The sequence below is a fragment of the Fusarium keratoplasticum genome, chromosome 10 (genome assembly GCF_025433545.1).
Source record: "Fusarium keratoplasticum isolate Fu6.1 chromosome 10, whole genome shotgun sequence".
Taxonomy (NCBI): domain Eukaryota; kingdom Fungi; phylum Ascomycota; class Sordariomycetes; order Hypocreales; family Nectriaceae; genus Fusarium; species Fusarium keratoplasticum.
Genome location: NC_070538.1, coordinates 1,487,288 through 1,510,595, shown reverse-complemented (window position 1 = coordinate 1,510,595; position 23,308 = coordinate 1,487,288). Strand labels below are relative to the sequence as shown.

General features: G+C 53.1%; 7 protein-coding genes across 7 annotated transcripts; 4 read left to right on the top strand and 3 right to left on the bottom strand.

The window, feature by feature from the left end:
• Positions 1-329: 329 nt before the first annotated feature.
• Positions 330-940, bottom strand: NCS57_01236200 (U6 snRNA-associated Sm-like protein LSm4; the record flags this gene model as incomplete). Its single annotated transcript, XM_053062037.1, has 4 exons — positions 330-512; positions 574-624; positions 681-821; positions 938-940. 4 exons carry the CDS (start codon positions 938-940, stop codon positions 330-332), a joined length of 378 nt encoding a protein of 125 aa, XP_052908565.1.
• A 280-nt stretch (positions 941-1,220) lies between these two features.
• Positions 1,221-3,119, top strand: NCS57_01236100 (uncharacterized protein; the record flags this gene model as incomplete). Its single annotated transcript, XM_053062036.1, has 1 exon — positions 1,221-3,119. The coding sequence occupies exon 1, from the start codon at positions 1,746-1,748 to the stop codon at positions 3,117-3,119; it is 1,374 nt and encodes a 457-aa protein (XP_052908564.1). The 5' UTR covers positions 1,221-1,745.
• A 1,708-nt stretch (positions 3,120-4,827) lies between these two features.
• NCS57_01236000 (MFS domain-containing protein) lies at positions 4,828-6,763 on the top strand (the record flags this gene model as incomplete). Its single annotated transcript, XM_053062035.1, has 3 exons — positions 4,828-5,737; positions 5,788-6,129; positions 6,180-6,763. 3 exons carry the CDS (start codon positions 4,828-4,830, stop codon positions 6,761-6,763), a joined length of 1,836 nt encoding a protein of 611 aa, XP_052908563.1.
• Positions 6,764-7,129: 366 nt separating this feature from the next.
• On the bottom strand, positions 7,130-10,632 carry NCS57_01235900 (ATP-dependent DNA helicase II subunit 1; the record flags this gene model as incomplete). Its single annotated transcript, XM_053062034.1, has 3 exons — positions 7,130-8,665; positions 8,716-9,698; positions 9,750-10,632. 3 exons carry the CDS (start codon positions 10,630-10,632, stop codon positions 7,130-7,132), a joined length of 3,402 nt encoding a protein of 1,133 aa, XP_052908562.1.
• Positions 10,633-10,954: 322 nt separating this feature from the next.
• On the bottom strand, positions 10,955-12,990 carry NCS57_01235800 (ATP-dependent DNA helicase II subunit 1; the record flags this gene model as incomplete). Its single annotated transcript, XM_053062033.1, has 3 exons — positions 12,916-12,990; positions 12,258-12,866; positions 10,955-12,214 (listed from the first exon to the last, which is right to left on the bottom strand). Exons 1-3 carry the CDS (start codon positions 12,979-12,981, stop codon positions 10,955-10,957), a joined length of 1,935 nt encoding a protein of 644 aa, XP_052908561.1. The 5' UTR covers positions 12,982-12,990.
• Positions 12,991-13,464: 474 nt separating this feature from the next.
• Positions 13,465-14,822, top strand: NCS57_01235700 (Ferrochelatase; the record flags this gene model as incomplete). Its single annotated transcript, XM_053062032.1, has 3 exons — positions 13,465-13,692; positions 13,744-14,320; positions 14,368-14,822. 3 exons carry the CDS (start codon positions 13,465-13,467, stop codon positions 14,820-14,822), a joined length of 1,260 nt encoding a protein of 419 aa, XP_052908560.1.
• A 5,703-nt stretch (positions 14,823-20,525) lies between these two features.
• On the top strand, positions 20,526-22,727 carry NCS57_01235600 (uncharacterized protein; the record flags this gene model as incomplete). Its single annotated transcript, XM_053062031.1, has 6 exons — positions 20,526-20,529; positions 20,760-21,173; positions 21,284-21,337; positions 21,386-21,529; positions 21,577-22,043; positions 22,092-22,727. The coding sequence occupies 6 exons, from the start codon at positions 20,526-20,528 to the stop codon at positions 22,725-22,727; spliced, it is 1,719 nt and encodes a 572-aa protein (XP_052908559.1).
• Between the last annotated feature and the right edge of the window lie 581 nt (positions 22,728-23,308).

The window sequence follows — 23,308 nt, the reverse complement described above, 5'->3', positions numbered from 1 at the left end:
TATGCATAGAATAGACGATATTTCGGCTTCAATTACCGTAACTGCGCTGTCTGTAAATCTAGTGATGTTGACTGGCATACCTCGTACAGTGAGTGTATGCTCACAACGGTGTACTATCCATGCCCGCCTGTCCCCTGATTTGTCTCGTTGGGTGGGATTGTCGTCCACTCTCTTTAGGGTAGGGTCCCATGAGTGAGAACCTGAGGCGTTGGCACGATATCAGAGGGACAGGTTCCCTTTATTGGATATCGAGCATTCCTCTGGCGGGAGTGATGCATAGCCACTTCTGACCGTGCGTGGAGGGTATCGTCAGAGGCATAGTAGCAATCTTATTGACCTCGTCCTCGTCCACGGCCTCTACCACCACCACGACCGCGTCCACGGTCACCGCCTCGTCCACCGTGATCGCCTCTTGACTGTCCTCCTCGTCCGCCGCGGAAGTTTCCTTGCTGACCTCTCTGGGACTCGCTAACCTGGTCGATAATCTCGTCTGGCACTCTAAGGTATTTGATCTATTCGTCGTCAGCGTTTCTCCCCGACATATCGTGCGCAAGCCTCGAGATTGCAACATACGTTGTTTCCTTTGACGTAAACCTCTGGTAACCGCACAAACTTGTCGCCCTCCTGCGTCCCGGTTAGTATCTCCCTTCGTAGCTATCGTCCTCGCCGGGTGCACGTACAGGGCTGGTCTGAACCACCTCCCTGAGTGTAAGGTTCATCCATGTGTCGCAGGAAACCAGGTGTCCGTTCAGGGTCTCGCCGTTCTTGAGTTCGACCAGCATGGGGTGGCCTTGGGCCGCGTTTAGTAGACCGAGGGGTAGCTATGTTTGGAGAAGTGGTTAGCTCTTACTGCGTTATGCGATGCGCCGGGGAGTGAAGAGACGAGAGAGATGTTGTTGGCCTCGAAATCGGGTGCCGGAGGGTTATGTGAACGTACCATGGTGTCGGGTCTGCGCCAGCGGCTATGTGATGTGTGATGCGCGCGCTGGAAAGGGAATGTTGAGAATGGAACAACTCAGTGGAGCGGCTTCTCGGTGACCAAGGTGAGCGCTGAGAGGTGAGGGGCGGCTCTGCGCGGCTGTTTACCCCCGCAGTTGCATAATTACGTTTTTAGAGATATTCTCCAACGGCGGAAGTGTTCCGCCAAGGAATTCAAACGCAAAGAAGTGCCGACCAAATTCAAGCTCCGAAACCATGATAAATCCTCAAAAGCCATGAGCCGCCCACAATTGTTGCCAGATGGACTCTGGCGCTGCTTGCGCCCGGCATTGGAAGGATACTCCTTGCCTCGGACTCTCAATTCGCAACTTCTCCTACCGACGCAGCGAACATGGACCGGAAGACGATCGACCGTGACCCAGTGTCGCCGAAATACTACCAAAGCCTCGGGTGACAAGCGCCCTTCCCGACATGTGGGAAGTCTCGATCAATTCTTTCAAATATTTGAGCCAGGGAGTGATGGTCAAGGGACCATTTCTAAAGGGAAGAAGCCCCGATGCCCGGTCCCGCCAGAGGAACGGTACAGGACCGCCAGAGGCTCGAAGAATCCTCTTCTCAGGCTAGCATCGCCGCATCTTGACCACACAAGCACCGAAGCAATTGTGGAGGCTCTCAGAGTGCTACGGGCGCCAAACGGTCGTGGACAAGTTGGAAAAGTACCGAACCGTCATAAGAGAGTGATCCATCTGGTCAAGTTCCTTGTCAGCCAGCACGACTACCCCCTCGATGCGTTTGTCTACGAGTGTATGATGGACGCCCTGGTAGATCCCGTAGGCTCAGCCCGAGGAGTTGACAGGCTGCTGGATGACATGGCTCTCCAGAACATTCCTCCTACGCCAACTCTATGCTACAGCGCCCTGCAAGCTTTGGCCATCCACCCCGACTACGTCGTACGCCAGCGCGTAATCGAGATGATGCAGAGTTACTGGTTCGAATTCACCAGAAGCGCCAGGCAAAACATTATTGTGGGAATGCTCCGGGAAGGACAGCACGAGCTCGCCCTGTCAAAGTTTGAGGAGTTCTTTGAGCAAGAGGGTCTGGTTGAGCTTTGGGTTTACGACGCCTTCATCATCGAGTTTGGCAGAGTAGGCCTCTTTGACGGACTGCTGGAGATGCTCAAGAAGAGGAGAGCTGCCAAGGGTACAGATGATGCCTTTAGGAGCCTCCTCTACCATACTCTGGATGTCTTTAGCCAGGCATATCACTACGAGGGGACGGTTTGGGCATGGACACGCACTGTCAGGACCCCTATGCACAACCCCTCCGTTGTTACTCTCGACAACGTTCTGGGCACGGCAGCGAGACACGGCGACATGATTTTAGCCCATGAGGTTATCAACATCCTACGTAACCTGGATATCAAAATCTCCAAGGAGCATTACGAAGCCCTCATCGAAGCCTCTATCAAGGCGGGAAATCTGGGGGGTGCATTCCAGCATCTGAGCACCATGGAGCAAGCAGGTCTTCATCCGGACCGAGGAAGCACCAGGGCTGTCTACAAGGCACTGAGGGAAAATCCAGAACGCATCGAAACGGCAGTTGGTGCTCTCGAGGAAAACAGGGGAAATCTTTCGGCGCAGGCTATCTCGGTTACGATGGAAGCCATGGCCCAGGAACGTGGCACAGAGGCTGCCATGCCTCTGTACCGCGATTTTGCCTTCCTCAGCGGCAAGAACCCTGACCATTTCCTCTTCAGGGACTTGTTGATGAACACTGAGCAAGCCAAGACAAGGTACACTCTGGCAAAAGACTACAGCTCCATGTTCAGAAACGAGGCGGTGTCAAGAGATACCATCAAGGCGTATGACGTGATGATCCTGGCCTGCCTCGAATTCGACGACCTCAACGTTGCGTTCAGGCTGGCAAGCCGTGTTATTACGACGAACAAGTCGAGAAATGGGGAGGAGGACCCCAAGTTATGGCGGTGGGCGGAATGGGCCCGGCCCCTTGTCAAAGCTGGTCTGGAAGTGGAGGACAACCGTGTATGGCCGATCGTGGACGCGCTGGATCAAGGCGATGATGGGCCAGCCAAGATGGTGCGGTTGTTGCTTTCCCAGCGCCGCCAGGGAAGCAAGGGGGTTGACACGCGGGAAAAGAACGACACGCCTGGTGCCTTGTAGGAGCAGCGCTGAGCGAATGAACTGCCGAGCGGAAGAGCACTAAACTGCGAGGCCAGCCAATACACGGGTTACATTTTCAGTCAGCTCGGCAGCCGGCAACTTCGGGGCTTATCAGCTACGCAGACGCGGATAGGATGTTGTCTAAATCATCATGTGGCAGAGACAATCCCTCACTACGAGAGTCAATGACGTGACAAGCAGCAGGATGCGAGCTTTGGCTGTGAGGCTCCGGCAGGATGGGCCCTATATGTTATGGTTATCGAGTAAGCCAGGTCAGCTCCGCTCCGGGCCTTCCGGGGGGATGGAGGTCGAGCAGAGTTCTGGTCCGCATGTGCGGTGGGCGTCGATCCCGTCAGCGGCCGGGCAGTCGGTGCCAATCAAGCCGTGGTCATGTCATCTCACGGAAGGGCGCACGTTTTGCTAAGCCGTTATGCTGGAATACGACCGGGACTCTTTGGAGATGCGGCCTGGTCCTAGCTGACGGATCAAGACCCGGCGGAGTGAGTCACAAAGGGCCCAGTAAGAGATTCGACGGTATTGGCTCGAACCGGCAGAAGAGCAAGAGCCGTGAAATAAGCATCGTGGACCTGTGGACGCCGGGGCTTGGCATTGCGGCTCGTCCGGGGCACGGCGGGAAACTCTGGCCGAGGGTGATTAATTGGATTGCCCGATTGGGCAAGTCTGCTTCCGGGAGCACGGGGCGATTTCTAATCGTACCGAGCTAAGAAACGTGTGTGGCTTCAACGGCATGTGGCAGCCAGACGGACAAGGCCATGACGTATCTATGGATGTATGAGAGTCGACTAATACGAAGAAACGAATCTCCATCTTGTCAGAGTGAATGAGTTGGCAGTCGAGGCAAGAATCTGATGTGAGAACCACGCATCTTCCAAGGGCGCGAGAAGCACCTTGTTCCTTCTGGATGAAGTTTCTTATCATCATCCAACTACCAGGCCAGATCCAACATCTCGTTGCCAAGTCGTGAGCCGAGATGTGTTAGTGCTCACAGATCCTCATGCATGCTGTCGATCTCTACAGTACAACATGGAATGTACATCTAGACCGTTCGGCTGCAGGGGGTCTACACGCTCAAAATGTAATCATCATTGTGAAAATCTCGGTCCCACGGCTCTGGGGGAGATAGCACGCGGCGATAACTCTAAACCTACGGTGCCGCTTCTCGCGTCAGCGTCAGCCCTAGGCTGGACCTAGGGCTAGACCGTCCCATCCTCTGTGACTGACTGAAACAAGAGGCAGATTTGCAATCTTGGGCTCTGTGGCGTGCATCCACTTGGATGCCACCACGCGGCTCTTGGCTAGCTCACGTCGTTTGGCCGAGAGCTCAACTCTTACAACACCGAGCACCGAGCCAGCCCAACCAGAGATTGGTAATGGGCGCATGCGAGTTAGTCCGAGTGCGATTTACAGGCGTTGAGTGCATACGGTAGTGTGTGTCTCTTGCACTTCGCTCTCATCGTCAAGTCCGAGCTTCTATCTCCGTGGCGTCGAGGTTGATTACCCAGCAGCATGATGGATCGCGGGGAAGTATTGTGTGCGAAGGCCGGTGTGGTTGTCTGCAGCGGACGTGTATAAGATGTCATGATGCCGCAGTAGTTAATGAAGTAGACTCAACAAGCTTGAAGCTCCATCCACAGCTCTGATATCACACAAGACACGAGTGTTATCAAAGAAACTACAATCACACACAATGGCAGACATAATCAGAGACGCCCCCCTGGGGCAAGTCATCCGCTTCGTCACCCGAAACAAGTACCTAAAGTATCCAGAGGAGAAGGAAGACTTTAAGCTCCCCGACCCCTGGATCACGCTCATGAACAACCCCGACGCCATCGTCGAAGACGCACCAGTCGAGAACCTAACAGTCGCCGCCTCGTCCGCCTCATCCACCGTCGCAGCAGACGACGACACAAAGCCAAAGCCAAAGAACAACAAGCCAGAGCACGACGAGGATCCTGAAAAGGCTGATAGACCTCCCCTGAGGTTGCAGCGGACTCGCTCGGCGCAGGATACGCAGGCTTATACTGCTGATAGACTGCACGCCGATGAAGAGCACGAGATTGAAAAGATTCAGTCTATTCCTATCGTGCCCAAAAAGACAAAGGATGGTGCTATTCTCGTCGACTGGTACTACAGTGATGACGCCGATAACCCACACAACTGGTCCAACAACAAGAGGCTGGGCATTTCGCTCATTATTTGTCTTTACACCTTTGTGGTTTACACTTCCTCGGCTATCTACACGTCGTCGACTGAGGGTGTCATGAAGGCCTTTGGCGTGAGCCAGCTCAAGGCTACACTCGGCCTGGCGCTCTACGTCCTGGGATATGGTATTGGTCCTTTGCTGTTCTCGCCCCTGAGTGAGATTCCTCGCATTGGCCGTAACCCTGTTTACATTGTCACCATGTTCCTCTTTGTCATCATTTCCATCCCGACAGCTCTTGTTGGAAACTACCCCGGCCTAATGGTTCTGCGATTCCTTCAGGGCTTCTTTGGCTCGCCTTGTCTTGCCTCGGGTGGTGCATCCCTCGGCGATATCTACAGTCTCATGGCCCTCCCCTACGCTATGATGGCCTGGGTCTCTGCTGCCTACTGTGGACGTAAGTATCCCCCATCTCCTCCTCCACCAACAAATACTAACATCTCCAAGCTGCCCTAGGCCCACTGCTCAGCGGCTTCGCCGTCCCCGCCAAGTCCTGGCGCTGGTCCCTATACGAGAGCATCTGGGCCTCTGCCCCGGTCTTCATCCTCATGTTCCTCCTCCTCCCCGAGACGAGCGGCGCCAACATTCTCCTTCGTCGGGCCAAGCGCCTCCGCAAGCTCACGGGCAACGAGCGTTTCATGTCGCAGAGCGAGATTGACCAGCGCAACATGAAGGTTTCTTCTATTGCCCTTGATGCGTTGATCAAGCCCATGGAGATCACAATCAAGGATCCCGCTGTGCTTTTCGTGCAGGTGTATACCGCCATCATCTACGGTATCTACTATTCATGTAAGTTCCACTCTCGTCCCTCTATAAGTTCTTAGTTCTAACTATACCAGTCTTCGAGGTCTTCCCCCGTGTCTACCCCGTCTACTACGGCATGAACCTCGGCGAGATCGGTCTCGTCTTCCTCTGTGTTCTCATCTCTTGTATCATCGGAGTAGCCATCTACGTCGCCTACCTCTACTACTACATGGACCCCCGCATCGCCAAGCGCGGCTGGCCCGTCCAAGAAGCCCGTCTCGCTCCCGCTCTGCCGGCGTCCATCGGCCCCACGATCGGTCTCTTCCTCTTCGCCTGGACTGCCCGCAAGTCGATTCACTGGATCGCCCCGACCATTGGCATCACCATCTATGGTGCTACAGTCTTCATCGTCATGCAGTGTATCTTTGTCTACATCCCCCTGAGCTATCCCATGTACGCCGCCAGTCTGTTTGCCGCCAACGACTTCTTCCGTAGCGCACTGGCCTGTGGTAGCGTGCTCTTTGCTCAGCCGTTGTTTGATAACCTGGGTGTTGCCAAGGGTACCAGTCTTCTCGGTGGACTCAGTGTCATTGGCATCATTGGTATCTGGCTGCTCTACTTTTACGGCGCCAGGCTGCGAGCTCTGAGCAAGTTTGCCGTCTATGAGCATGTGGAATAGGGCTGCCGACAGTTGAATAACTGGCTGTCACTAGACAAACACCAAGGGAAGAGGATGTATTGAATAGGTAGTGATGGAAATACCATGGAGGACAGAGAATAGGATAGATCTAATCGGATAGACGACGCAAAGGATAATGATCATGATTTCAAACAGCGCATGCAACTGCTATACACATCGTGATGGCTCAGTAATAATACGCAGCATCTGGCCCTTGACATTCCCATGGGTATCTCTAAACATGAATAATTACAAAGTCAAACATTGGCCGTGTCCGTAACCGCTGCCCTTGATCCATGGGCCAAAATCAGTTCCCCCCCAATCATCAAACCGTCGCTAAACGATGCTTATAGTTCCAAATATACATTACACCCCTGACCACGACTCGTAGCTGTAGCCTGACGACTGGCTCCCTGGGTTGAGAGAGCTGTTGTGCGAGCCTTGAAAGTACCAGCTTGAGGGCTGGTCACCTGTCTGACTCTGCTGTGTAGGCCCAGAGTAAGAGGGATAATCCTGCTGTTGCTGCTGGCCATAAGAGTTGCTGCTGCTCGTGCGAGTGTCTTGTTGTGTGCTTCCGCGCATGTTGAAGTTCTGTCTAGATGTTGAGACAGACTTGGAGGATGCCGGCTGTGAATATGCGGATTGGTTATGATACGAAGAGTTGCTGCCATATGAACGGTCGTTGCGTCCTGAAGAGCTAGACCACTGATTTGCAGATGAGGTAGTAGCCGGGTATGAGGTGCTCATTGTAGACGGTGTCCCTGATGCCATCGACATAGCCATGGCAGCAGTCTGACTGGTCGTGTCAGTGTTCTGCTGCATCGTCGAGTTTGTCTGATCATATCCCCGATGAGACGGCTGATGACTTGCTGCGGTGTTGGTGCTACCATACCGCCCATACTCGCCATAGCCAGAATTATTCGTCATCTGGGATGTGTCATGGCGAGCAGATGACCTGGTGTTGTGTTGATGGCCCATATCAGCAGGTGGCTGATAGCCTCTGGTCTGATCAGCTTCAGGAGTCCGTGACTGGTTTTGCTGGCTCTGTCTGGATGTGGCACGAGGAACAGCAGCCTGTTGATATGGAGACTTGCGTGCCTGAGCTATTATGGCGGCGGCAGCTACCGGTGACTGACGAGCTTGTTGCATCACCGTATTAGACACGGCCGTTGCTTGCTGCATTCCATCGGCCATTTGTGAATGGTCTCTTGAGACGTTCTGGTTCACCTGCCGCGATCGCTGGTTGGCAGACCGAGAGTATGCCATCTGTGGCGAAACAGATGAAACATTTGTCGCTGGCATAGTGTTGTTGGAGCTTTGAGCCCAGTCTGATGGTTGAGGGTTCGCAGCAGGCACGTTTTGCTCGTTGGAGTGAACGGGTTCAGACGGAAGACTTCGCCGCGTCTTGTTGCCAGGTCCGATGGCTGTCCATTGTCGTGACTCGATAGGAGCAATTGTGCCAGCCGGAGCCGGAGCTGGGGGTGGTGGGTGTGTTACTTCAGGCATACCGGTGTTATAAGTTTGCCTGGGTGGCATGACGAGCCCTGGATCGGCAGTCATGGGCTGTTGTGTGTTCGAATAGGGGTCTGGTTGAGGCAATGACAAACCCGAGGGGGGTTGATAGTAGCCGTTTTGGGAAGTTTGGAGATCCTGAGATGTTGTATCCGTGGTTGTGACCATGTTTCCAATGTTCATCTGAGGGTATGAGTAGTCTTGTGAGGCGTCTTGCTGAGTGCTGTCCTCCTCTTCAGGAACGTCTTCCTCTTCCTCTTCATCGTCTTCGACAACTATGGTCTCCGACTTTTCAGGCTGCTTCTTTTTGTTTCTTGGCTTTTGAGGTGCATATTCACATGCAGTGCCGTGGCTGTCACACTCGGTGCAAGTAGGCCTCTCCTTTGGACACTTTTCCTTTTGTTAGTTGACACCGCCATTAATATCACTAGAATACTTACCCTGGTCTTTCGAGCCTTGCAAGGGAAGCAAGCTGTCCGTGATTTGGCTATCTTCTTCCTCTTGCCTGGTTTCGTTGTCTCTGGTACTTCTACAGCCTCTGCCTCAGTGCTGGTAGGAGCCTCATTGTCTGTTCCCGCGTTGCTCTGGGCACCGGACTGGGGCACGAGTTCCTTGGTCGTCATGGGCCCAGACGGTGTTGTCTGACTGCTCGGGGTAGAAGCAGATGCGTTTGTCTGCGCAGAGCCCTCCCTGTTACCAGGATGAACAATCCGTAGCCGTTCTGCACCATACTTGACAAGCATACCCAGAGACTCTCGCTGAAGTTCTGGTGCCTGGTTAGAGAAGATGTTGAACTGCTCAGCTGACAGAGTAGACGGCTCAACACCCGCATTGCTGAGCATCGTCAGGGCTGCCTCTCGTCGACGTGCTGCTTCAGCTGCCGAGACATTAACTGGGTAGGTGACTGAAGGAGGTTGACTGCCAGTCTGCGTAGTTAAGCCATTAGCCGCGGCCGGCGCGTCTCCCATCAGACCCTGGGGGTAATCGCTGAATCCTTGCTGGTTCTGCGCAGTTGCATCTGTCTGCTCCCCAGCAGCATAAGGTCCCCCTTGTCCGTCGATTGGTGGCGCTCCAGGATAGTCCGGAGGTATCATGGGTCCATCAGCAGGAGCAGCAGCTTGAGCTGCGCCGTTATTCTTCTTTTTCCGTTTCCGAGGGTTCCCATTCTCATCTTGCGCCTTGGTTTCTCGCTTCTTTCGTTCCCTCTTCTCGCCGTTTGCCTTCTTAGGTGTCTTTTCCTTGGTCTTTTGGTGTTGTAGTTTCTGAGCGCCGGGTCCTAGTTGACGAGGAGGAGGCTTGAAGTACTCGGCAAGCTGAGCAACCGTCTTGTGCATGGGTGTGTGATCGTACTTGACCGTGATTGCGCGGCTGTTGCGATTGAATGCAATAGTGACGGATCCGCGGCAATCAAAGGCAGGTCGAGCTGATTCAAGGGATCAACGATTGAGCCATTCGTAGGACATTCTGAACTTACCATGCAGAACTGGGTCCGGGTCCCGTTGACTGAACTCACCCACAATTGCCTTGGTTGGGTTCTTTGAAGTTTGTCGATTCCATTGCTGATAGGAGTCCTTGCACAGATATGTAAAAGTCCAGCCTTGCGACCCACGCGATACCTCTCGAACAGTCCAAGTGCTACCGTCTGTTGCGCTGACAAGGCCGATAATGTGTTTTGCGACAGATCGTTGCAGGGCCGGGTCATCTTGTGGTTGGTTCATCAGGGTGTCATTGGCAAAAACAACCCGTGAGAGCTGTCCCCCAGCCTGATCGGCCGCAACACTCGCCGAGCGCATTCCTCCCATCAACGGGTCAATATTATTGAGATTATCGAGGGCGCCATTCTCGGGTTCGGAGACGGAAAGCTGGAAGCGGACGGTGGCCCTCAGCTCGAGGGTGATGGACAGATGCTCGGCGCGGTTCGGGGTGACCTTGGCGTCGAGAGCGCCGCGAAGGTGAAGCTGCAAATCCTGGACCGAATCGCACTGCAGGTTACTGGACGCGGCGGGCGTCTGCGCTCCGAGATTGAAGCTCGCCAGAAAGTCGGCCATGGCGGAGCTGGAGCTGGAGCGTCGGATGCGGCGACATCGGACCAGGCGGAGCAGCCTGTCGAGGTACTGGGCCGAGCCTGGCTCCTGCTGTGGCGATGAGCTGCTGGTGGGCGCTGACGATGAAAGCCTGTGAGGAGTCGGCGATGGCGCTGGCGGGCCTAGACGCTTCGCGTTCGCGAGTCGTAGTGGGTTGGGGGAGGAGACGACAGGGGTGTAGGTTCTGTCACCAGGCGGCTCCTCAGCGTGAGGCTTGGTGGGTGTGCGCCCGCCACTCAACGGTGGCGTGGGCATATCATCCATCACCACCATCAACGAATATCAACTTCAATTGAAAGACGATTTGTAAAAGAGATTTTGATTCATCTATTGGTGGTTCGTTGAGGTTGAGAACTGACGGCGGCTGGTTGTTGTTTGAAGATATCAATCGCATCGCCTGTGAATTGCAGCCGATAATCGCTATAACATGCACACGCTCGCACTGAATTGAGAACCAAGTACGGAGTACTTCCATCTTTACTCGTCTATCAATACAAATACACTCGGATTACCATACGGCCTCGCAGGCCAAAAACGCCGCAACTCAACTATTAGCCAATATACAAGTACACACACACAACCATCAAGGCCATGTCTAGGAATTTTCTTCCACCCACTGCTCGACTCTCTCAATCAGATCCATCTTTCGACCAGCTGTGCTCAAGCCTTTGGCCCCCAGCAAGTCTCTGAGTTGCACCACCGTCATCTTGGTGATGCCACCGCTCTCAATCGCCGCCTTCAGCTGAGAAGTCGAGAGTGAAGATCCAGAGGGCTTCTCTGATGAGCCTCTACTCCTCTTGGTTGGCTTCACATCGTCATCGTCCGCCTCGCGCTTGGTGGACTTGGCACTGGAAACTCGGCCGGCTTCACCCTCCAGTGTCTCTGACCAATCTTCAAGGTAACCACCAGCTCTCTTGCTAATGGCCTTGAACTTGGGCTCAGTCGTATCTTCAGCCTTTTCAGGCACCTCCTCTTCCAGTGCAAGAGCCTGCAGAATCTTGTAGTGCCATTGAAGGGCAGGATTCGGGTACTTGGACGGATTGTACATGGCCTTGGGGAGTTGAAGCTGCTGCACAATGGTCCGCATTTGTGTCGTGAGCTCATCAGAACTTCGCATCACTTCGCTTGGGGGGTTGATGCTTCGCAGGTCATCCAGGAAGGGAAGGGGATAGATCCAAAGACCTGCAGGCAGGTATGGTGTTCCCGACTCATCATCAGACCGCTCCCTAGATGGAATGATGGCCGCGAGTATCGGCTGCGCGTTGGCTCGGGTGATGCACCATGCAAGACCAATCTTGTCGTCCTTAAGCAGCTTCTGCCACAATGCAGTAAAGACTCGAGTTGAGCCGACAAAGTCCTCTTCACTGGGGAAGATAAAGGTAGACTTCTTAACACTCGCCCAGATGGGAAGCTGGCTCCGCGACTTGAAGCCAATGATGCGGATGATTGGCGATCCAAAATCCTTGAGAGACTTTTGCTCATCAGGGGTAAAGTAGACGTATTCACCTCCAAACTTGTACGCCTTCTTCGTCTCTCCCTTCTCGACCGTTCGGGCACTATCCTCGGCGATTCTGGTAGTTTCGCCTGCGGCAATCTGGGGTTTCTCGCCATCGAGCCAGATATAACAGGTGCGGGCGGGCGTTTGGCGATGGACAATATTGTATCCCTTGACCGAGATCCGCAGTCCAGGGGCAATCTCAAAAGGCAAGTTTGAGAAGAGTGCTCGTTTCGCTGTTTGCTTCGAATTCACATTCAAGATAAGCGAGTTGAGCAGAGTAAGTCCGTCTCCAGACTTGGAGGTGCGAATCTCAGACATGTTGGCTTCACCAACTGGGTCACGGTAGATGATGTCCTTCTATTGTTAGCCGATTTGGCCATGCCTTGAGGGTGAGTCTTACATCATAAAACTTGTTCAGGTCAAAGGTATCATCCCCTCGAGTGATGGGGAAGAGATCGATTATGATGCCAAGATCATACAGATCCTTTGCGCGAACAGCCGCGGCTGATCTTGCCTGCTTGTCAGACGCATGGGGGTCATCGTTGTCGGTCACTATGAACAGGCGACGACTACCAAAGTTTGCGGCCTTTGTTGTAAAAATCTGGTTGGCGCAGAAGAGCACGTTGGCCATGCTGGCAGGCTCCTCTGAGGGCGTCAACACTTCATCCTCGTCTTCCCCCTCTTCAACCAGAGCCTTCAGGGCCTTGACGTCCTCTGCCGCGGGGACGTCGAGATCAGTGAATAGATAACAATGAGGATATCCAAGTCCACTGCGACCATCGCCCGAGTCCTGGAACTTGGACTTTTCAGTGCCGAATAGGAGAATGCCCATCATGTCCTTGGGGTTGGAGATGATGCGCTGCTCCATCAGATGGTAGGCGCATTTCAACGCTGCCTGTACGGGACTGTCCCGGTCTGCCTTTTTGGAGTCCGAGTGCGGCGGTGGCTCCAGCATTGACTTGCTCACATCTATAGCGAGCAAGATGGCATCCTTTTGCGCCTTGTAACTCTAAAAGTGGATCAACATGGTGTACGAGAGTAAGAGCTTTGATACTCACGTTCTCATCAATCTCCTGCTCCCCTTCATCTTCATCTTCTCGGCGCCAATCTTGCTTGTCTGCCATTGTTGATGTGTATGTGTGTGTTATGGCAAAATGATGGTTCTCATTGCGCGTCAGCTGGAACTTAAGAGCTGAGTGATCTCATCCTGCGGGCCATAGCTCTAGGCAAACGCGACCTCTGTAACAGGGGGCGCGATGCTGCCTGTCGCGAGGTCACGTGAGCGAGTCTGGGGAGTGATTACCAACTTCATGATTGGCGGGGAATGTCTTGTTGAGAGGTACATGTGCTAACGCGGATATTCCGCAGCGGCCGAGGTTCCTGCTAGCTCCCAATATCTCCCGTCGGTGAAAATTCCGATAAGATGCGCTGCTGGCGATCCCGGAGCCCGTGGAAATGCGTGCATCATCGCCGCCCTAGCTGCCATACATAATAATTCTTGCGCCCCTCAGCTGTTTCTCATTACCAACCCTCACACCACTGCCAATTGACGTCCGCCCGTTTTCTTCTCTCCTTTTGTGCTTCACATTTCTGTCTATTCACCAACAATGGCTCTGCGACGCTCCGGGGGCCAGCTCTACAAGGGCATCTCCCAGGCCAGCTCCCATCGTCTTGCGCTCCCTCAGATCGCCAGCCAGAAGCGATACCTGGCCACCCCAGTCCCTCCCGTCACACAAGATGCCACCGGCTCCAAGGGCCCGACCGCCATGGTCTTTCTCAACATGGGAGGTCCTTCTACTCTCGATGAAGTCGGTGACTTTCTCAGCCGCCTCTTTGTAAGTATCGCCGACGTCCCGGAACCCCTCGGAGATGCTAACTTGCCACAGGCTGACGGTGACCTGATCCCCCTCGGCCGGTTACAAAACTACCTTGGCCCTCTCATCTCCAAGCGACGAACCCCCAAGATCCAGAAGCAATACGATGCCATCGGTGGAGGATCCCCCATTCGAAAGTGGTCCGAGTATCAGAGCTCTGAGATGTGCAAGATCTTGGACAAGATCTCCCCCGAGACTGCCCCCCATAAGCCTTATGTCGCTTTCCGATATGCGGATCCTCTGACCGAGGAGATGTACACTCAGCTGCTGAAGGACGGATTTGGTAATGGCCGTGGCGGCAGGGCCGTCGCATTCACCCAATATCCCCAGTACTCTTGCTCGACAACGGGCAGCAGCTTGAACGAGCTCTGGAAGTGGAGGCACAGACTCGAGGGTAAGACCAACAAGGAGTCTGGAGACGGCAGCATTACATGGAGTGTCATCGACCGCTGGCCAGTCCACAGTGGTCTGGTCGAGGCGTTTGCGCAGAACATTGAGGCGAAGCTGGCAGAGTATCCCGAGGAGCGTCGCAAGGACGTCGTCCTGCTCTTTTCTGCGCACAGTCTTCCCATGTCGGTTGTTAACAGAGGTTTGTGCTCTACCCCGGAAATATGAACGGACCTAACATGTCATCAGGTGATCCTTACCCCGGTGAGGTCGCGGCCACCGTCTATGCTGTCATGCAGCGCCTCAAGTTCTCGAACCCATACCGGCTATGCTGGCAGTCCCAGGTTGGACCATCTGCCTGGCTGGGACCTCAGACCGCAGATAGTGTGGAGGAGTACATCGCCAAGGGCCAGACGGACCTTGTCCTTATCCCCATCGCCTTCACATCGGATCACATCGAGACTCTTTACGAGCTGGACGAGGAGGTGATTGGCGAGAGTGGCCATCGCGATACCGTCAAGCGAGTAGAGTCTTTGAACGGCAGCCCCGTGTTCATTCAGGCCCTGGCCGACATTGCCAAGGCACATCTCGCCGAGAACCAGGCTTGCTCGGCTCAGATGGGCCTCCGATGCCCTGGCTGCAAGAGCGAGAGGTGTGCCGAGTCGAAGCGATTCTTTGCGAGCCAGCAGGCTGGTCTGGTTTAGGGGGCCATGTATACAAGTAATGTTTATGAGTGGTTCGGCATGACACTGTATTATAGCTCGGGAGCGCGAGCGTTTATGTGTAATCAAAAGTGTAGTCTTTCAGGGCAGGTCTGGTGGTTTACGGGTCAAGAGTGGTTGGGTCTACTCCGTATAGATACGCCGTATGGCAACTCTTCGCTTCATTCTCTGGTTCGGTCTGAGACTAACCTTGTGATCGTCTTATGATCATTTTATGTTTCTTTTTGAATATGTTAGGTATTCTCTATACATGCTTTATGATATTCTATCATGAGTCTCATACAACTTGAGGCGTTTTCTTAGACGAGACGGTGACGGGGGCAACAACCACCGTGATGCCAACAGGCATCGGCAGTGTGGCTTAGCTTACGGCTTCGTGGGCCTCTCCCTCTCCTTCTTCTTCTTCTACTTCTACTTCATCTTCTTCTTTGCCCCGCCATTAGATAATTCCTCCAAGTGCCGGAGGGCAGCATCTGAGACCCATCAGCCACAACACGGATCAGACCAGTTGCGTAAGGGGGGAAAAGACATGTTTAGAGAAGCATATGCTTTTTTCGCCTTGCGCTGTCGGTGATGCGTCAACGGTGCGGCCCCACACGGCCCCACACGGCCCGGACCTTACTTCCTCAACACAAAACGGGAACCAAGAATTGTCACATACGCCGGCGTAGGGAACAACACGAGCAAGAAACGCAAAAGGATAAAAACTGATATGAATATGATGCTTCTTGAAAGTGTGCTGACGTCGTAAGCCTTCACAAACCAAGACTTGCGCCCGGAGCGGCGACAAAATGGCAAGCAATGTCCAAATCAGCCAGAAACACTACACCGTCAAGAGAGCGAGTTCACCAGCAAAAACATGATAGAAAAGAGCAAAAAGAACATCGACAACGGCAGGATTCGAACCTACGCGTGCGAACACAATGCCTAGATATGCAGGATAGCAGGGCATCGCCTTAACCACTCGGCCACGTTGTCTATTCCGAATTTGGTGATGGACGACCTCGATATCCACCACCATGTCCCCAGGGAAGGGGGCTATTACACGACGAAACAAGGAGTAGAAACAAGGAGGAGAGGTGCAAATCCAGCTGCTAAATTAACCAAAGTTGAAATATCGCGAGGGGCTCTGTTCTTCAAGCAACACACTCCTTTTTTACGACCCAAAGGAGCAAGCATCAGTAATACCCACTATTCTACGTTCATAGCAATTGCCTACCACATTCCCGTTGCCTACATGCAGAATGGCTTGACGTACTGTCGCCGCCCTGGCAAAAAGCCCTGTGTTGCTGCAACGAAAGAATAGTGAAAGCACTGGCTCAACAGGCCATGCCCATTGAGGCTTATTTTTGTTCGACAATGGGGCATTTAGCTAGGAAATTCATTACTACGCCATGGCTATCCACTGTTTTTGATCTATGCTGGCAGGATGAGCTCCTTTGGTGGCGGTGTGCCGTCGAGCCGCTCCCTATACCAAGTGACACTACTGGCAGGCATGCGAACACTTGTGAGCATGAACAAGTAACAATTATGGGAAATTCGCATTCAAATGGGATTTCTGCGTAATAAAAAAAAATCAGCATGAGTCGCCTAATATTACCAGCCACCGACTAAATTGGTCGGCTCCGTGCGGGTAGCATTGACCACCATTAACCAAGCGTCGACCAAGATAATCCTCCGCCATCTTAGAATTTCATCAGGTAGCTACTGAACTCTCTGTACTTGCCAGAATGGAGCTCTAGGAGAAGGATTTACCCATCATTTTCGCCCCCGTCGAAGTAGCACCCTAGGAGCACATTTCGCTACCTACAGGTCGGGGAGTACCAACAACGCTTCCACCACTTGGCAAAACTTGTTTCTACGGTTGAATTGAAACAGGCCACAGTCAAGGTTTCGCAATGGGAGCCTGAATTCACGCTGTGGCGAGCAAAAACGTGTTCCAAAAAGAAAAATTCTGGAAAATTCCCTAGAAGTCCGTTCAAAACGACAAGAGCAGGGTTCGAACCTACGCGGCCGAAGCCAATAGATATCAAGATTGTTTCAAGTCTATCTCCTTAACCACTCGGACATCTTGTCTTGAAGTTGGGATGCGTTTCGAGATTTCAGATTTGCTTGATATGGAGTCTTGTCCAATTCTAGACTAGCGTTGCGGGGCTCAACGGCAGCCCGCGCGCCACCACGCATGTCGCTCCACTTTTTTATCCTTTTCTTAGATCCAGTACGTATCTTTTGCTCACCATCACGTGAATGAGATTGATCAAGATCAGATAACCTGAAAATCACCAACCCTGTGCGAGGAGGAGATGTTGAACCAACCGGAACAAGGAACTCGATGTTGTTTAACTAATTATCGTATGTACCCATGTTCCTATGTCTCTGGAAGCTTGGGGCTGGTTGCAAGCCCTCGGTGTGGGCCCCGGATGGTGCATCAAGTTGTAAGCCTTGCGACAAGTGACTTTGCAAACGTATTAGCGTTCCGTGCTTCCCTTTTGCTATCGGTCGACGGGACGATTGAAAAACTGTCAGTATATTAACTATGGTCGGCAGGGCACCTTGTTTTCACATACAGGCAGCGGGGAGGTGTCGTCCTTGCGAAGGATGGTTCGTAGATCCATAACATTATCAGGCTACACCATGATCGAGGTGAAGACCAAGGGCAGGCCTTCTGGAGAAGATTTAGTTAGTAGCATTTCGGGTAAGCCCGCAATGCTGTGCAAGTCTCCCGGTTCCTTTCGGGGCCCCCGATATTCCAGAGATCATCTGGCCGATGACAAGATCAGTATCCAGTGGGTATTGCTATCGTGCAGTCACGGAAAAACAAAACACATTTTCATAGGAAAACAGAATGCCAACACCGAAAGTGTCACCGTAGATATTTATCCATAGATCCATTGTTATGGATACATGCCGGCTCGGTGCATTGCGGTTTCTTTGCTAGTGTTTGGGATGAACAACTCACCTCTCTGGGGCTCAGTCACCGGGCCTCCCAGTGTGAGTAAACCCATATTGAGTCTTAATAGTCCCATCAGTGAATTACTTTAGTATTTCTCTCTTCTTCACTTTTTTCTGTCCCCTCCACTCTCCATGCCTGGTAAATCACCATGAGTCCTCAACATCATTCATCTCACACCTTCCATGTTCATCTAATCACTCAGTGATATTACTACTTTCGCCAATTGCCTGTGTTTGTATCTGTACTGATCTTGTACATGTAGGATTTTATCTCCATATGTTTTTCTTCGTGGTCGATCTCTCCAAACGTCAGCGGCTCAACATTTCTCAATTCGTTCGTCGACAACAGCCTTTGCAGTGTTAGGGACCTGGATCTCACCCACGCCTCTGTGGAAGATGGGCCGACCAAAAAACCGATGCCCGAGGCTTCGAATATATCGAGACCCGAAAAACACGTGGCAGGTTCCGTAATCCCATGCACAAGACTGTTCATAGTTGAGATGGTTGATGATGGCTTGGTTACCCTATACTACCGACCTCCACAGGAAGAGCACCGGGCAACTGGTTTCTAGATGCTCGCTTTCGCCACCACTAGAGTCTATGTTGTCTCTTCAAACCACCTGAGTTCAATTCAAAGATCCTGATACTTTGTATGTATAGGAGTTGAGAAACCCGACCATTCGGACACGGCACGGAGGCATGTGGGTCAAAGGACATTCAAGTCTCTAATGAGTTTGATAGAAAATCACCATAAAAACAGGCAATATCATAATCGTCACTTACGCATTATTTTCTAACCTCCACTAAACCTTTATGATCATCCTTAGGGGAGGTTCATCTTTCTGGCGTCTTTCTCGGCGGGAGAAACGCGTTTCCGAGGACGCGCTCCAGATAGACGCTCAAAGAATTGGCAGTTTTTGCTGAGTCTTTAATCGAAGATTTGCAAAGTATTTAAATCGAGGCGGACGAACAGCCACAGCGACACATGCGTCGACCACGTATTACCTACTGTAAGTGAGACGGGGTTGGCTCATGTCGAGTGACGTGGATGGATGCTATCGAGAGGCGGTCGAGTGGCACCTTGGCGGAGCCGGGCTGGGCCGGGGTCCAAGACCCACCATGGGAAGGGAAACAACTTGACGGACGGGAAGTTGGCTGTGTTTGATGTCTGACGGGGAATAAACGAGGGATGGACGGGCTCTAGCACAGACGTGGGAGCGGCCGAGGCGCGCCACTTGACAGCGTTTGGGCGATGTGACAGTCAGAGAAGACAGGAGAGTTTGGCACATTTGAAGACGAGCATGTCATTGTCGATACTGACTCAGTATCGATAGAGCTCTGGAGTTGGGAGCTGGAGCTTCTGAAGCCAACTGCCTCACAACTCTGAGCCGAGAAAGGAGTTGCATACCCCAACGCAGACCGACTCTCTTATGGTGGGCAAATTTCAAGCAGCGGGCATGTCTCGCTGTGCTTCAGACCACTCGTTCACAGGCGCTTGGCTGAGCTCCTTGATGTCTTGCCTTGCTGTGCCGTGTTGCGCAAGGAATGGCGGTAGTTAAGACCATGATGGCTGAGATTGTTCGTGCCACCGCATCAGATTAAGAGTATGCATTATCCTGTGCAGAGATAGGAGAACTGCAACCTCCTTAAAGATGGTCGTCTCGAGATGCCGAATCCCTTGGCGCGTCGTCCCATGCGACGCGACCTGGACTGCCGTTCCCCTTTTGGAACCAAGCTTAAGCTCGGAGCCTAGGGAAGCTCCTAGTGACGCTGGGCTGTGAGCTCCATTAAGGGGACTCCACGAACAGGAAACAAGATCAACAGCCAAACGACGCAAGACTCAGTGACTACAGCCCAGAGCCTTATTACTACGTCTCACCAAGTACGGGTAATTTGCTTCACGCTTGAGGCTGGGAGATTGGGGGAGGGAGAGCTCCAGCACAATGCCATTTAACCCCTGTCAAGGCCGTTAATTGGACCCGTACCCCCAGAAACCAATCAGGAGCGCGGAATCACAGTGGCCGTCCAGCGACCTTCCAGCAGCCCTGCCCGCTAATTCTCCAGAGCTTGCCCCTGGGCCTTGGGATTTGGGAGCCCGCCCCCTGAGACGCTAGTCCTCTTGAGGCATAGCGTCACAAACCCCTTTTGTTGCAGGACCAGGCCAGCACGCTCTGCCCAAGGACGCTTCTGCTGGGGGAGAACAGCACATCAGAATTTCGTCTCCTTGTTCCGCCTGTCACTCGCACCCAAAATTTCCCTTCTTCTTCTTCGACTCTCTTTTACCCCCGTTCCGTTCCTCATCATTGCTAAGTACTTTCTCTCGATCGCCTCCCATCGCGCGTGAGAGCAGGTTCCGTGTCGACATTTTGAGGCCTTCCTTCTAATCTTCGTCTTGCCGACTTGCGACGCCCATTGACACGCGTCTCCTGGTAATTAATTCCGGGTGAGTTGCTGTCCTCGTTCCACCTCTCGACTCTCCCTGCCCGCCCCGAATCTCCCACGACTCGAGAAAGCGCGCCCTCGATCGACTCAGACTCGCCTCGACAACTCCTCGCCGGATGCGCCTGTAGCCTAGGTGGCTTCTGTGTCGACCGCGGCCCTTTCTCTCGTCGTCTCCCTACGAACCGACCGAGCTCGTATAGCTGGCCTTTCCCCTGACATAGCTAACCTCGACCTCTAGAACCCGTACTTTCCCACGAGTCCCTCTTCATCGATCGTTCTTGATACATCACTATGGGTAAGATGCCTCTTTCTTTTTCGCGTGCGCAGACCACGCCACATGGCAGTCGGTAGAGGCAGAGGAGAGGAGGAAGGAGCTGCCCCCTCCTGGCCATGAGGACAACTTGCTCTGGAGCTGGACCGCCTTCTCCCATCATCAACATCGCCTCTCGATAACGCGACGACATTCGTTCTTCCGCCATCTACGCTTTCTTGGGTCCTGTTCTTAGCCCCTTTTTGGTCTCGAAGCATTCCTCGTTGAGAATCAGCTCTTCACTGCAACCCCTGGATCGGCCATGACCTTCGACCTGATCCAACACGTCAAGGCTCGCACCCGGAGTGTGCATTTCGACAAAGGAACCTTTTCTTTGACTTCTACATCTCCTGTCGAGTCGAGTGCGAAAACATCGAATGATTCCAAGCGAGCGAGCAGCCTCCCGGTGGGACAGGAGAACCAAACCCCATCTCCTGATCCCAACCGTGCAACCGTCCAACAGTATCGCAGCATGCTCGAGGTCGAAGCAGAGGAACCTCCTACATTGAGCCCGATGAATCCCATGAGCTTCGACGAGTTATACGTCGACCCTACCCAGTCGGCGGATTGGAATCAGCCCAGACCTTCGAGAATCGGCACCAAGAAAATCGCCAGATTGACCCTCGGAAGTGGCCAACCAAGTGCAGCAGATTCATCGAGTCAGGACTCCTCTTGCCTCTACATCTGCCAGAATATTTATACATCAATTCTGCTTGTCATTTGCTAACTCTATTAATAGCTTCTCCCGGCAGCGAATCCCCGGCTCTGGCCCCTTCAGCCTCGCCCCCTAATGGTAAGTTACATCCCAACTTCTATCTAGCTTTCCACTAACCATGCACAGTTCCCTCCCAGCCGCCTCCCGCCGCTGACAACCGGAACATTGTCCGAAGAAAGCTCACTGGATATGTTGGTTTCGCCAACCTGCCCAACCAGTGGCACCGCAAGAGTGTCCGAAAGGGCTTCAACTTTAACGTGATGGTTGTTGGTAAGTTAAACGACAGCCATTTTACAGAGGTCTGCTAACGGTACTAGGCGAGTCTGGCCTGGGCAAGTCTACTCTGGTTAACACCCTCTTCAACACCTCGCTCTACCCTCCCAAGGAGCGCAAGGGCCCTAGCCTGGACATCATTCCCAAGACCGTCACCATTCAGTCCATCAGCGCCGACATTGAGGAGGCTGGTGTCCGTCTTCGCCTCACCGTTGTCGACACCCCTGGATTCGGTGACTTTGTGAACAACGATGAGTCGTGGCGCCCCATTGTCGACAACATTGAGCAGCGATTCGACTCGTACCTCGATGCCGAGAACAAGGTCAACCGCATGAACATTGTCGACAACCGAATTCACGCCTGTGTTTTCTTCATCCAGCCCACTGGTCACTCCCTCAAGCCTCTTGACATTGAGGTGATGCGACGCCTCCACACCAAGGTCAACCTGATCCCCGTCATTGCCAAGGCCGATACCCTCACCGATGAGGAGATTGCCAATTTCAAGGCCAGAGTAAGTTACCTGTTGCATTTCTAGACATCAAACGCTAACCACACCTAGATCTTGGCCGACATCAAGTACCACGGCATCCAGATCTTCGAGGGCCCCCGATACGAGCTTGATGATGAGGAGACCATCGCTGAGAACAACGAGATCATGTCCAAGGTTCCCTTCGCCGTTGTTGGTGCCAACAACGAGATCACCAGCGCCGATGGTCGCAAGATCCGTGGCCGTGCTTACCCCTGGGGCATCATCGAGGTGGATAACGAGGAGCACTGCGACTTTGTCAAGCTCCGACAGATGCTCATCCGAACCCACATGGAGGAGCTCAAGGAGCACACCAACAACCAGCTGTACGAGAACTACCGTACCGACAAGCTGCTCGCCATGGGCGTGTCGCAAGACCCCAGCGTGTTCAAGGAGGTCAACCCCGCCGTCAAGCAGGAGGAGGAGCGCGCCCTGCACGAGCAGAAGCTCGCCAAGATGGAGGCGGAGATGAAGATGGTGTTCCAGCAAAAGGTTGCCGAAAAGGAGAGCAAGCTCAAGCAGTCAGAGGAAGAGTTGTATGCCCGACACAAGGAGATGAAGGAGCAACTCGACCGCCAACGAATGGAGCTCGAAGACAAGAAGCAGCGCATCGAGAGCGGACGGCCACTGGAGAAGGAGGGCAAGCGAAAGGGCTTCTCCCTGCGCTAAGTTGCCTGCGCTCTAACGACCTGCGGACTGTTTTCTCCCTTCTTCGTTATCCATGTCTGAGTACCCATGATGCCCATACAATACCAGCTCGACGCCCCTCGTTGCATTCGATTCTCGTTTCTTTGTCGCCTCTTTCTCTCACCCCTTTTTAATCAACAACAAAACCACGTCCCCTAATCGCATACGCCAAACGAAATGATTGTCGTACGGGGACGGAACAACAAAAAGTCTTTTATGAAGAATAGTCATGCAAGGCGGGATGTGCAGACTATACGGCCTAGCAGGTGTCTCGGCGTGGCAGGTTGTCTTGGCGAGCATTCTTCTTCGGACCATGCCCTACGGCACGCATGGGAACCCGCTGTTCTAGCTCTCGGATCTGCTGCAAGAATACTTTTGGAGAAAAGGTAGCAGATTATGGCGAAAGGTGTTCGTGTTAGGAGCGCTGCTCGCTGGGAGAGACGTTGAGCGTCCATACGTGTCGGTCAGATTTGGGATGGTTAATACCTATCTATGGAGGAGATGCTGCCCAAGACTGCTTTGCCCTTTTACCTTTTCACCTGCTATGCCTTCGGATACCCCTC